We start from the raw sequence: 14,062 nt of genomic DNA, 5'->3' as shown, positions 1-14,062 counted from the left end.
GGTTCAAGCCTCAGGACCACAAAAAAAAAAAAAATAACACACAAAAAAAGAAGTATTAGGATTACATGTCTTTATTAGACAACCATTTTATGCATATGATTATATCCTTTTTTCTCCTGTGACTAAAATGTTTAAAGAATTGGGCATACACAGAGAAATTGGGCTTGTAACAGATATATCCCATCAATTATGTTCAATGAGCAATATGCAGTCTCTTATAAGGCCATCTCTTAGAAAGTAACTGATATTTGGTCATGCAAGAGATGCAAAGATCTTTTTGCGGTCGTTGTATCTACAAGTTTTCCCACAAGTAACTTTGTGCATGTATATAGTTGTAAAATATAAACTACTACAATCAAGAGTTAAAATTTTCAAAAGGCAAAGTATAGGTTTCTTCTTTGGTCAAATGTTGCCCTTAATACCACATTTAATCTTGAGAGTGCTCGGAACAATGGTTAGGCATGATGAAGTAAGGACAAATATCAATATTTAGTAACAGACTAGCATATAAGCTAAATGATTGACATCATCAATACCCTTTGTAAAACTAACCAACAAGAAATGTAAAATGTAAAATTGGTTGTTGACCATAGTTACCAGAATTTTGTCTGGAGACACTGAATGAGAACCCTTAGAAAGTTCTAGGGCATAGCACTACAGTCATAGTACAGACCAGACTACTTTCATTCTTGCATTATTTCTTGATTCTCCAGACCATATGTGCAGTTACCGTTATACTTTGAAGAAATTATCTGTTTAAAAATAACTGCTTTAGGTCTTTTCCTTACCTACCAATTCCAAAGTTAACTTGTTTAACCTCTTTATTTCTCATATATATATTAATGCTGTCTACTTATATATTATTTGTTAACATTGCAGTAAGTTATTATCTGACTTTATAAAGACCTATAACCACTATACAATTGATCTGGCTAGCCAATAACACAGAGTTTTAAGTACTTTAGAGAAAAATTACACAATTGGTCTTAGCTAATAGTATTTAACTAAATCTTGTTGGCATGCAAAAACCATAACCAAAACCAAACCACAAAACAAAACCCCAAATGACAGCAACAAAACAACAACAACAAAAAAACCTCTACAATAAAGAAAGACAACTAGTCTTTCCTATGCCCTCCCTCCTCCCATTGTTTTATGGGAATAAGCTTAAAAATAACTTTCAATTCCAGACTACCCCAGAATATCATATATTACTTCCTAGGGTAGTTTCATGTCTTTCTCTTTAAGGAAGACAATAAAAGTCAACCATAGGTAGCTTTATGAAGAAATATACATGCTCTTTAATAATATCCTCAGTTTTAAGGAAACCGCTATTAACAAGGGACGCCATTCAACCCAGAATTCTGGAACAGTCGCTTTGCTTTGCTGAAGGGGAAAGAATTCCCAGGGACTGAAAATGGCAAGAGAAACGGGAATTAGAGCAACACCCACCTCACTCAAGAAGTGGCTGTGGGATCAAGAGTCTGAACTGGACCTGAACATATTCAAAACACCAGGATTTTTCCAGCCCAGACCCTAATCCCTGGTACTGCCTGGAATAGACTTGGCTTCTGGGGGTGTGCTGCCCCCTAGGCCCCTTGGGTCTCTTTCGCTGGACTTTCACATCCTGGTGTAGTGCCACTTCGTCTTGAAAGGTAGGGGGCTTCCACTTCCTTTCTGTAAGCAAGGAAGATTGGGTACAAGGGAGGTAAAAGGACAAGAGGGGGGAATCTGTGAGCGGGGGCAATCTTGGACAACTTAAAGAGAAGGGATACAAAAGGCTAAAAAATTTTAAACTGAATAATATATAAAATTGTATAATGAAGGCCTACCTTCATTGTCATTTGGCATTTAAATTCTTCAAAGAACTGAGTCTATTTTAGGGATTGGGCCTTTCGACAAATTCTGAATTCCTAACGCTGCTCTTAGCTGAAAAACAAGTTTGGTACCACTGACTTTGAAGGTCCTCTTTCTAGGCAACGAATATTGTAAAAACAGATGATACAGCTCTCCATGCCTTCTACCCCAGAGTGAGCTGGTTAAGCAGTCTGCCCATTAAAAGTTTCAGCCCCTTTACTCTAAAATAATGATAAGTACATAGGAAGAGGCCTTCAAAGAAAATCAGTTGTAAAGAAAACCTATCTCTCTTCAGAATAATCATTAACTCTTTAGAAGGAGGTGGTAACACCTACTTCATTTCAATCTTCCCCACCCATAAAACAAAGGAAAATGTAACCACTGCTTTGCAACTTTGATTCTATTTACCCAGAAATCCCTCCTGAAAAGTTCCTTTCCTCCCCCTTCTAATTTCTTTGTCCCTCCAACTGGGGGTGGGGGGAGGGCAAGCCTAATGTTTTCTTTAGTGGGATAGGTTTTAAGAAAATATTACATATAGCTTATAAACTGCCCAGAAGAAATCCATCCTCACACAAACTTGTAGCAATCCTATTATCTAGGAAATAGCACTTACTCTGATCCAGCAGCCATATCTGAGTAGGATGTATCTGGTGTGGTGACTCCCAGAGGGATTGCAATGCTCATGACGTCCAAGACAGCAAAGGGTGGGAATCACGGGGTCCAATTAATGGAGACTGACCACTCAAAGAGTGGGGGTGAACTGCAGAGCCTCAGCCAACATGTTACGGACATGAGGAATCCTGCCACAGAAAATGCAAATAACGACTGACTAGAGAATTTTTTAAATTTATCTTAAATGCTGTAGTGTATTTTGTACTGTTAGAATAGTACTTTTTGTATTTGTGGTGTCTCTGCACAGTGTATGCTTGAGAGTACTCATGAATGCACATGGGAAACCACTACAAGAGGATTCTGGTTGTCTTCCTCTATGGCTCTCAAATCTTATTCCTTTGAGACAGGGCCTCTCACTGAACTGCAAAATCACTGTTTTGGCTCGGTTAGCAGGCTGGCCAGTAACTTGTAGGACCCACTTATAGGATCTATCTACCTACCAATACTGGTTAGAGGCATGTGAAGCTATAACCTCCTGTTCTTTACATGGATGCTGGAGATTTGAACTCAGGTCCTCATAGTTGTACAAGTGCTATTTATACAGTGAGCCATCTCTCCAGCTCCCTGAATAGGAATAAGGTTTTTAAAAAATTATATCTTGGCTTACTATGTATTCTAATTTACTAATGTTCTACAAAGGAGGTTAGTAAAAAGTTACGCTTAATTTTAAATTTTTATTTTCATTATTTTCTTTTCTGCCAAAGTGAAAACAATTGTCTGACTGGCTCACTAAAAAAGCACACGTTCCTCACTCTTTAGCTGCCCAGCAGAACACTTTTCCAGTAGCCTAAGATATATCAAACTTTTTTTTTAACTTGCGTGCAGCGACAACTTTTTTTATTAGATATTTTATTTACACTTCAGATGCCATCCCCTTTCCCCATTCCCCCCCTTAGAAAACCCCTATCCCATGCTCCCTTTTTCTTTTTGCACATATACATTTTTTTAAAAAAAAATGTTAATCATAGGCTTTATAAGTTTGGTATTGCTCAATCAGAGGTGTAACCCACTACCCAACCTAGATATATCAACTATCTTTGACTGGTGGAGATACATGAACATCTGCCTCCCTGTCTCCCCCTCTCTTTCATCACCTAGCTTCTCCTCTCCTTCTTCTCCTCCTCTTCTTACTCCTTCTCTTCCTCTCAGTACTCCTCCCACCTTATCTCCTCCTACATATCACCCTTCCTGTTAAAATGAAACTTTTCTCTCAAAATACAATTAGAGCATAATTATGCCAATTTGTACCCGTGAGGTACAAGATAGTCCTCATACCCAGTCCAACATTTTGTCGACTAACCAGAACCTCTGTCATCTAAAACACTTAGTTCTGAACCTGGCCCAAACAAACTTTTAAGATTCAGAATGGTTACCAGAAGTATCCTAGAACTATTATTCCTTAAAAGTTTCATTTAAACTTCTTCCAGGCAATCAATAAACATAATTTAATCAATATTCAGTTATCCCTTCTAAAGTAAACCTGGTAGAAGATATCAATTAGCTGTTTGATCAGATAGCCATTTCTTACGCCCCAACTTGTTTTGTTAAAAATTTATGTTTCACTTGCATGTTGGATATTAAACATATGCAGTGCCTAGAGGAGCCAGAAGAGGGCACTGAATCCCCTCAGAATGGAGTTTCACAGTTGTAAGCTGCTATGTGGGTGCTAGGTATTGAATCCAAGGTTCTGTAGAAGAACAACCACTGTTTTTAATTAACTGCTGAGCCATTTCTCCAGCCCCTCTCTGACTTCTTTTAAATAGTCTTAACTAGTCTTAGAGATCATGCAATTATCTAAACCCCATAACTGTGCAGCACTATATACTGACAGATATGAATAAAAACATAAATGAGAGGGTGGAGAGAGGGAGCTAAGCATGTGTGGGTATAGAGGACATACAGAAATGTTTACCTCCTATTCAACTTTTTGTGACTTAATAACCACTTTAAAAAGAATGTGCATGTGTGCTTTTCTTTTTGAAAGATAACAAAAATCCTAAGCAACATTGTATGACAAAGATTATTTTGCATAAAAGAGCAATGAACATACTTTGATTTGGTAACCATAAACTGGCATTATTTAGGAAGAAAAAAAATCAGTAAGTAGTAAATATGGGGAAAGCAGATTAAGGCCTTTGGAGGTAAAAGCAGGATCTGTGTGATCCACATTAAAAGCAGGATCTGTGTGATCCACATTAGTGGTTTCATGTTAATCTAACAAGAGCCACTGAAGGATGAGACAAGAAGCATTTATGTGTGTGGAAGTCAATATAATGTCAAAGACCTAGACTAAGAAGTACAAAGTCAAATAATTATCAGCCAAGTGGTGGTGGTGATGGCATAAGCCTTTGATCTCAGCACACAGGAGGCAGAGGCAGGGGGATTTCTTGAGTTCAAGGCCAGCCCGGTGTACATGGCGAGTTCCCAGAACAGCCAGACCTACCCAGAGAAACCCTGTCTCTAAAAAACCAAAAAAGAAAGAAGTCAAATAATTATCAATACCATTAAAAAACAGCTAAATAAAACAAAAAGTATATGATACCAACTAAATCAATTTAGGAATTAATAACAATTTTAAATAGTTACTGATTTGAGACGTGTGAATTTCATTTTGATAAATGACACATTAATGTGGTAAAAGAAAACTAATTCTGAAGACCACATAAAGGTATTATTTTTGCACCATTACTTGAGAAAGCTACCAAACTAAAGCAGCTTTTTATAGGACCTGGTCCTCTTCAAACAGGATATGGCAAAACACCTGTTTTCATCCAACTCAGGGTGGCACTGTTAAGACTAAAACTAAAAGGCAAAAGACTAAAACTAAAAGGCAAATTCAAGATCAGTGTGACCGCTCCATTTGCTGTCTTTGAACCAACTTGCAAATAAATATCCACCCCCCCACCCCCCCAAATAACTAAACAAAAACTCTCAAAGAACACCAAAGCAATTGGGGAAATGACACAAAATTTGCAAGTGGTGAAACAAAGAGAACTCCTACAAATAAACCCAAAGAGCATAGCAAAGGGCACTCCCTCTAATTTTAGTTAATTTGCATTAAGAAAAGTCTAGAAGTTGTTTGACCAGATAATCACCAGAATCTGTCTGATGATCATAACTTGACTAGTCAGAAGAATTCAAACCATGTGTTCTATGTCAGAAAAGGCCTTAAAAATATCCATTATTAATGAATATTATTAATTATTAATGAATAATAACATTATTAATAATTCTTTGCTACAGCTACCACTAACATATATTCATAAAAATAATTATTATCCATCTAACCTATTATCTACAGACAAACATATCTAGGCCTGATAGTTAATTTTTCCACTCTGATAATAACTTGAAAAAAGATTGTAAGCAAAGATGGAAAAGTTACTTCAGGTAGTGTCTCCTATTTCTACATTGGCTTATGAAATGCTAACACAATAGCTAGGCATACACGCAGTAATCCCAGCATTAAATAAGCTAAGGAAGAAGGTTCAAGAGGGGCCAGCCTGGACTACATAGTGAGACCTTGTCTCAAATGCAGTGATGAGATATTTTATTACACTAGCTATCTGGACAGGTGATACACAGCTTTAAGAAACATTAAGAAATTAGCCTATTAATTACTTTTTGTAAATTCTTTATCCTCTTGCCAAGTTTTCTATAACTATACTACTGCTACTGTTCTGATAAGGCAATTTTAGTAGGCCAGCTTGACCATGTTGTCCTAAATCATAATAACGGGGTCTCTTTTAAAAATGTTTCTCTGTCTGTCTATCTCTCTATGGCTGTTCTGTCTGAATGTACATTTGCACACCAGAAAAGGGCATCAGCTCCCATGAAGCTACAATTATGGATGGTTGTGGGTGCTGGGAATTAAACTTAGGACTTCTGGAAGAATAGCCAAGGCTCTTAACTGCTGGGTTATCTCTCCAGCCCCTATGATGTTTTCTAATTCAAATTCTAATAACATAAAATTCTCTTTATATAGTTCCTTCACTGAAAGAACAATGTGAAATGCAGCTATTTAAGTGATAAAGAACTTTTACTAGATTATCTATATACATACAATCTTTTATTATAATATCTCATGTAAGAAAACATTTACTCTAGTTTATCAAGCTTACAGCTAGTGTATATTAATTTAATCCCCTAATCTGGAGATGTGTAAGAACTATGTTTAGACAAAAATAATTTCAAAATATCATTTATTCCATTAGTTAAATTCTTATCACCAGAACACAAACCATGGCAGGATTTTAAAAACAAAACCAACCTTTTTTTTTTTTTAACCCACTGCTGTAGTTCCAATGGCCAAATACTATGCCTGACATATCAAGGATTCAAGAAATGTTTACTGAGCAAACTCATCATGGTAACCAAGTTCAGCATTTACTAAAACTCAAAATACAACTAATGAAAAGGATTTGGGGCAGTCACCTTTGATGTCTCCCCAATTATCTGCCAGTAGCTCTGAAACCCTAGAAAAGGCTGAGACACCGTTTAGTATATGAAGAAACATTTATGTGCTTAAAAAGTGGAATGCTACAGATAAAATTTTTTTTCTGTATTGCCTTGTTAATCAGCCTACTTTCCATTTACAACTAAGTTTAACCCTTTAACCTGCATGCCCCATCGCACACAAAATAACTAAGGGAGGGAAGGAAATGGCTTTGGTTCCAAGGTGGTGAGATATGCCCTTCTCTTCCCTTCAATCAAAACTGTTTCCCTGGCAATTCTCAAGTTTTTCTGTCTTCCCTTGGGGGTTCTTCATCAACCATTTCTAAACTCAGTAACTTTTAGTTTGCTTTTTTTTTTTTTTTTTTTTGTTAAAGTAGTCACTATAGCATAAATCAGACTTAAACTTGTATCCTCCTTGGCTCACTCTCCCAAGTGCTATTACAGGCATACACCACCATACGCGGCACAGACCTCTTTTCATCCAAATACCAGATTTACTTTGGATATGGGCCTAGCAAAATATACTAGATTATGACTCCTTTCTTTTCCCTCATTCCATTCCTGATAAAAAAGTGGGGGAGGGGACTCAGTTCTACCTGTGGTCAATTCCATCAACTTACTATATCCTCAAAAGGAAAGGAAAATAGGTAACCTATTAGATTTGGGGAAAGAGGAAAAAAGGACAGAGGTAGGTAATCAAGTATTTCTTAAATTCATGTTTTCATCACAAAGTCAAATATAGTACAGACCAAAATGAGCTCTCAATATCCAAAATATTAATAGGTTATATACATGGAAAGAGAGCTGTTCACGAGTCACCAACCATTAGAGGGCATGCCCTTTACATTTATGTTTGTGTGTGTGTTTCCAATTTTTAAAAATCTGGAAAACAAAGCAGTCTATAGAAAAATATTTTCAAAAGTATACTCACAATTTAAAAAGAAGTTAGGTGATAGTAAAAGGAAGAAATGAAATAACTGAGTCTTCAGCAGAAGCAAGAGAAAGGACAGAGGCAAAGTAAAAATATAGTTTCACTCTGCCATCAATTAATAACCCACCAGATCTAGAGAATACTGGATCCACTAACAAACCCAGCCTGTCTTCCAATCCTGAGTACTCTTTTGAGAGTTACCATTTATATGTAGTTTCTAGACTTTTAAGAGATTTCAGAAGAAATGTATCAGACAGGTGAGGCGGAAGCAGCTGGGATACAAGAGCCCAATAAACAGCCAATCCAATGAAAGAAACGCATAAGTCTGCTTTAGCAATCCTGTGAAGAGGACTGGCAGGAAGAAGAGTGCCGCTTTAGAAAGAGAACAGGCCTCGTATGCTTCAGACAGTCTTTGTACTGAGGCTGTGGACCTTGGCCACTCTCCCAGAGATGATGCAATCCTGATGAACAAGATCTGCTGCCAGACAAGCGATTGTTAGCAGCCTTTGCAGACAGCAACTCAGCCAAGAAGCAACCTCTGAGCAGCTCCCCTCGCCATAAGCCACCAGAATGTCAAATTTCTTCATTTCAGTCTCTGATAAAATAAAGGGAACATCCTTGCCCCACACATCCCAAGCCCTTTTCTGAGAATGCCCTTTGTCTTCCTCTGCTTTCCTTTAACTCTGTTTACAGTATCCACCACTCATAATTATATTTCAAATGAAACACCAAAATATTTTTACTCTGATAAACAGAAGTCTCTAAACAGAGTAACGGTAAGACCTTTACAGTAAAAATTTATACTAATTTTCCTCAGTTTCCTAAGAAAAACCTGGGACACAATAGTCTTGTATAAAAACTACCATGAAATCTGATACCCAATTATGAGTCATAAAAATAAATATTTAGACTAATCTAGGGCCAGAGAGGTTTATTTTGTATTTCTGAAATTACATGGAACTCCATATATAAAACAATGTCATCTAGTAGAGAAAAAAGAAAATCTACTCTTGCTTGGGTCAAAATAAAAGTTAACATATCTTTACAATGTCATATACAATGCCTCCACTCTAAGGGGCAGCATAACTTCAGATCTTACTGGAGTCAATGATTATAATTGATTTACTTAGACTTCAACTTAAATATACACCCGATTTAAAAATCTTCCCTAGAATTGTCATCATAGGCCCAATTTCTTTTTCAGTTTAAGTACTAGGTTTTTCATATATAATATTGTTTCTTACTTTGTTAAAGACCTTAGGTTAGTGAACTTCATCTATAGGAAGTCTCAAACCAAATTTCTTTTTAAAAACCACCCTTAAACTGGGACGCAACTCAAAACTCAGGTTTCTTACACATATATATTACTGAAAGCATTATGTTCAACCCTGCATTTACATAATTACATAATGAAAATTAACAAACATAGATAGCACAGCTCTGAAAATTCTTTAGTAGGCTAATGAGTAATGTAACTAAGAGATAAAGTTGGTACAAAGAGGCTGAAGGTGTTATTTTGTAGGGGACCTGCCTGGTATCACAAAGCCCTGGGTTCTATTCCTAGCCTTGCACAAACTTGGCATGGTGTAACGGGGCTATAATCCCAGGACTTTGGAAGTACAGGTAGAATTATCAGAAGTTCCAGGTTATTCTGGGTTACATATAGCAAATTTTGGGCAAATCTGGGATATGTGAGTCCTATCTAAAAAAAAAAAAAAAAAAAAAAAAATTACCTTCAGAAAAATTGCAGAAGGATTGGAGAAAAAAATAGTAATTTTATGATTTGATCTTTCAATCTGCTTATCTAAAATGCTGTATATGTAAGTTGAATTTTCTCTTAAATCAGTTTTTCATATGACTATAAAGTTTAAAAGAGGAGACTGAGAGGGTGGGACTGGTAGAGGAGAGGGAAAATAAATAAATAAATAAATAAATAACTTTTTTAATGGAATGGGAACTCTTGAGGACTTTAAAATGATTTAGTTTCATTCTCCCATTAATGAACAACCCATCAGATCTACAGAATCCTGGATCCACTAACAAACCCAGCTTGTCTCTCAACAAGCTCTATTTTCTGCTTTACTCCTTCTATACTTCATTTAAAACAAACAAACAAAAAAATAATACAGATCCATTCAAAATGCAGGCTTTTACCCATACAATCAGCTTTCTGCAGAACTCATGTACCATCTGAATTATTTGTTTATCCATTTCTAACCCAAATCCAATTATCCCAAGGGAAAAAATTAGCAGTACCATAACATACTACTTTTTTTTAACCTTGGAAGAAAAGGATAGTAGGAAAAATGATTACATAAGGAGCTAGAAATTGTGTGATATAGCCTATAATTTAGTTCAATGACTTCAGAAACATTGTATTACACAGATGACTTCTAAAGGCATCGAAATAAAATACTTATTTTTTTCTTCCTGCTTCAAATTTTCTGTGAATCCTGACAGGTCCCAACTTGCTTGGCAATTTATATGTCTCAAATAGGTCCAACAGAAAGAATACTGTCCTGCTCCTGATGACTCTAAGATACACATGGAGAACAATCTGCAGCAGGAGTTTACAAAGCTTGTAGAATTAGGTAAGAATCTATGAAGAAGTACTATCACAAATAACCTTAAAGTGGCTAAAAATAGCTTTCACTTTTCCACACCCAAAAAATACAGTTAGAGGAAATGGGAAAAAACATGACAAAGAAGTAAATGACCCCACAATAAAACCCAAACAAACACCCAAAGGTACAGGCTGGGTGTGGTGTTTTGTAAAAGCCTTTAATCTCAGTCCTTGAAAGGCAATCTCTGTGAGTTCCAGGTCAACTTGGGCACATAGTGAGACTGTCTCAAAATGCAACAAACCAAGCCGTAAAAGGGAGAGAAAGGATAAATATTACATGAATATTTATGAATATTCAGAGATCTGGTGAAAAGTTCATCTAATTTAGACAATAGTAAGTTGGACTTAACTGAGAAGATAGCAAATACAGGCAAAAGATCCAGGAGTCGTAGAAAAAAGAAAGAGAAATAGATTGGCATAAATTGAAATATGTGTCTTAACGATTCAAGCCAAGATAAAAATTTCCTTTTCTTCTAACTCTTCTTTACCCTTTGGTTTCTTTTATAATGGCTATAATAGAGGTCAAGCTATATGTTTACCTTTTCTAGATAAGAGTTATTTACACATACTAGGAAGCATACCTCATAATTGTACTGGCTTACATAAATAAAATTTTCAATTTCATAGAAATATAATTTTAGGACTTAGAAGATGGTTTAAAAAAAAAAAACCTCTGTGTGAACACATGCTCATATGTGTAAATGAGTATGCAGGTTAGAGAAGTGACTGAAACCCGAAGTTATCAGTCCTTGCTTTAAGGTAGGGTCTCCTGTTCACTGCCGTGTATACATGCTAGCTGGCCTGCATACTTCAGGTGATTTTCCTGTCTCTGCCTCTCTTATGGCTATGGTAACAGACCTGAACTGTGTCCAGCTTTGCATGGATTTACTCAAAGTCAGTCCTATGCATCTCAGGCAAGTACCTTTAACCACTGAGACATCACCAAGCCTTGATTATTTTACAGACAAAAACATAATTACAAAAAGATTAACTTACGGGACTGAAGGTATAGCTGAGTGGTAGAGTGCTTGCCTAGCATTCAATAAGCTCTGGGTTGTATGATTGACAACGAAAGGGGGGAAATTTACTCACAAGAAAGTCACACATAAAGCAGTAGAGTTCAAAAGGAAATTAAGATTTTAATGTGTAGCTTTTATTTATTAAACTAATTACCCTGGATAGCAATATCTAATTAAAAGTGTTTGATTATTAACTGGCACTATAGTAAACAAGTCCAGAATAAGACTCCCAGCTCTTTGGGGGAATTTATATTATGTAGGTTTACCTTGAGTTTTGTATTATGCAGATTTCCACTTTTCCCTTTATTTATCATTAACAACAAACAGTAACTACTATGAACATAAAAGCTATCTGAAGGTGTGTCTTCCATCTTAGGTACTCTGTAGATTGATTTCAAACTCCAATCTACCTGCCTCTACCCCCTGCATGCTAATACAGGCATGTGCCAAAACACCAATTTTCATATGGTGGTAGAAATCAAATCTAGGGCTTTGTGTATGGTAGGTAAGCACTTTTACCAACTAAGCCCCATTATCAGCTCTGAAGCAGCAGTAGCTGCTGCTGCTGCTTCTTCTTCTTTTTTTTTTTTTTGGAGACACAGCTTCACTATGTTGTCCTGGCTGGCCTACAACTCCTAAAACTCAAGAGATCCTGCCTCCTCCACCCAAATGCTGGATTTAAGGTGTGAAATCATCACCTCACCCTGTCCCTGAAGATGTTTCTTAATTCTTTGGGTTTACTCACATGACAAGCACTGCATGTTCACAACCACATACAAGAAAAAAGAAAAACCAAACCAAAAAAAACCTCTTAACTGTTTCTTTTTATAATTGAGTCAAATTCTGAAGGGAAAGTAACCCTCCTGAGTGCTTAAAAGCTAATACACTTCTTTGTTTACCAGAGGAGTTTCTTACATAAGTTGTTTATACTGTTTTGAAAACACAATTTTTTTCTTACCTTAACAAAGGTAAATATGACAGAAAGATTTCTCAAAATGAAGAGATGAACTCGACCATGTATGTTCTGATTCCTAACGAAGTAGCTAAGGACAGTAACACCAAAGAAACCTTAAGCATAATACTCTAATGTGTACAGGAGGCTTCCTCACTGCAGTTGTCTGGCTCTATTAGTAAAGATCCTTATAATTAACTTGTTATAAAGAATGCTTATACAGTATACAATCATAACCTGGGTGTGGTGGGCACATGGCAGTAGTCCCTGAACATGAAGAGGCAAAGGCAGATGACTTTTTCTAAATTTAAGGTTAGTCTACATACCAAATTTCAAGCTGACTAAAGCTACACAGTGATATTGTATCTCAGAAAAACCCAACATTAGAAGAACATGAAAAACAAAGTAAAATTCTCATGTATCCTCTTAAAAGAGAAAAGGAATAGCCTGACTAGTTTCATATTTAATGGGACCTATTTTTGTATATATATGTACTTCAAATGCTTCTGCAGGCAGATGCTCATTTTTGGTACTCTGCAGTGCTGTACTGAACATCCATTCACGTACTTACTGAGAACTTTGTTGACACTACACACACAAGTCTTTAGGACAAACTGTTCTAAGGAGAACTGCTAAGATGGTATGAGCAGGTTTCATAGTCTTAATGAACCATCCTCCAGAAAATTTAAGTGACTTTATATTCCCACATACATTGGGGTTGACTAACATGGTGAGATGGCTAAATGTTATTTAACCCCAGGATTATTTTATAGTAAGTTGTAAAAATAACAGTTCTGCACTCACATCTGAGTACAGATGTACCTTACTTAACTGGTGATATGAGAAGGCATACGTATTCTAACAATAAAGTTCATGGAGGGAATCAAGATCATCGCTCTTTTGCAAGGTTCAGATGAATAAAAAGCTTATGTAAGCCAACTACTAGACTGCTGAGTAATGTTCAGGTGTGAGTTATACAAGTGCTTATTTAAAATGTTTCAATGGATGAATTCTCTTAAATCACTTTTAATTATCTTGTATGAGTTTCTTGATAAATTTCCTTACATTACTGGGAATACAAATTTCTCATATAAAAAAACAGCCATACTTATAAACTGGTTTGTATCACAAAAAAATAGGTAAAATATAGGAAAACAATCCCTCAAATCAAGGAAAGAAAAATGCATGTGGTGTTCTGTAAACTATCTCTGGAAAGATAAAAACTAGTTATATCACATCATATCACTGGTGACCAGCTGTTCTTGTTTTACTTAGTGGTCTCCTTGAGTACTTAGGGAGTTTTCAGTGGTGACAGACTCATTTACTCCACAGGGGAAAAAATAAATAAATCAGTAATAATGGCTGAATGTCACAGATTAAAAACATGTACTGTTTAAACTATTCCTATTTTAAATGTAAAGCCAACATAACTTTGAAGTCTAGTTTTCAGAAAACAGGCCATAAACACCAATGAAAACAATACTACATCACCCATTACCCAAGTAAACCTCGTAACTGTAGACAATGAAATTAACCTCAGAATACTTGGTTGC

At 36.1% G+C, this 14,062-nt stretch overlaps 1 protein-coding gene across 7 annotated transcripts in view; it reads right to left on the bottom strand.

The window, feature by feature from the left end:
• Nucleotides 1–14,062, bottom strand: part of Setd5 (SET domain containing 5) — a 76,200-nt gene that overhangs the window by 43,320 nt on the left and 18,818 nt on the right. For 4 of the 7 annotated variants that reach the window (XM_034511228.2, XM_034511234.2, XM_034511235.2 and 1 more), the window contains exons 1-2: nucleotides 2,471–2,657; nucleotides 1,453–1,677 (exon numbers count right to left, since the gene is read on the bottom strand). Coding sequence is in view for 2 of the 7 variants with exons in the window: in XM_034511230.2 (XP_034367121.1) it covers nucleotides 2,471–2,541 (71 nt within the window). In the remaining 5 variants the exon portion in view is untranslated. Of the gene's footprint in view, nucleotides 1–1,452; nucleotides 1,678–2,470; nucleotides 2,658–14,062 lie in introns of those variants that run through there. The other 3 variants (XM_034511230.2, XM_034511232.2, XM_076940221.1) reach the window with 1 other exon arrangement.

Source organism: Arvicanthis niloticus, chromosome 9 (assembly GCF_011762505.2).
Source record: "Arvicanthis niloticus isolate mArvNil1 chromosome 9, mArvNil1.pat.X, whole genome shotgun sequence".
Classification (NCBI taxonomy): Eukaryota; Metazoa; Chordata; class Mammalia; order Rodentia; family Muridae; genus Arvicanthis; species Arvicanthis niloticus.
Note: the sequence above shows the minus strand (reverse complement) of the source record. Positions and strands in the feature narration are given on the sequence as shown.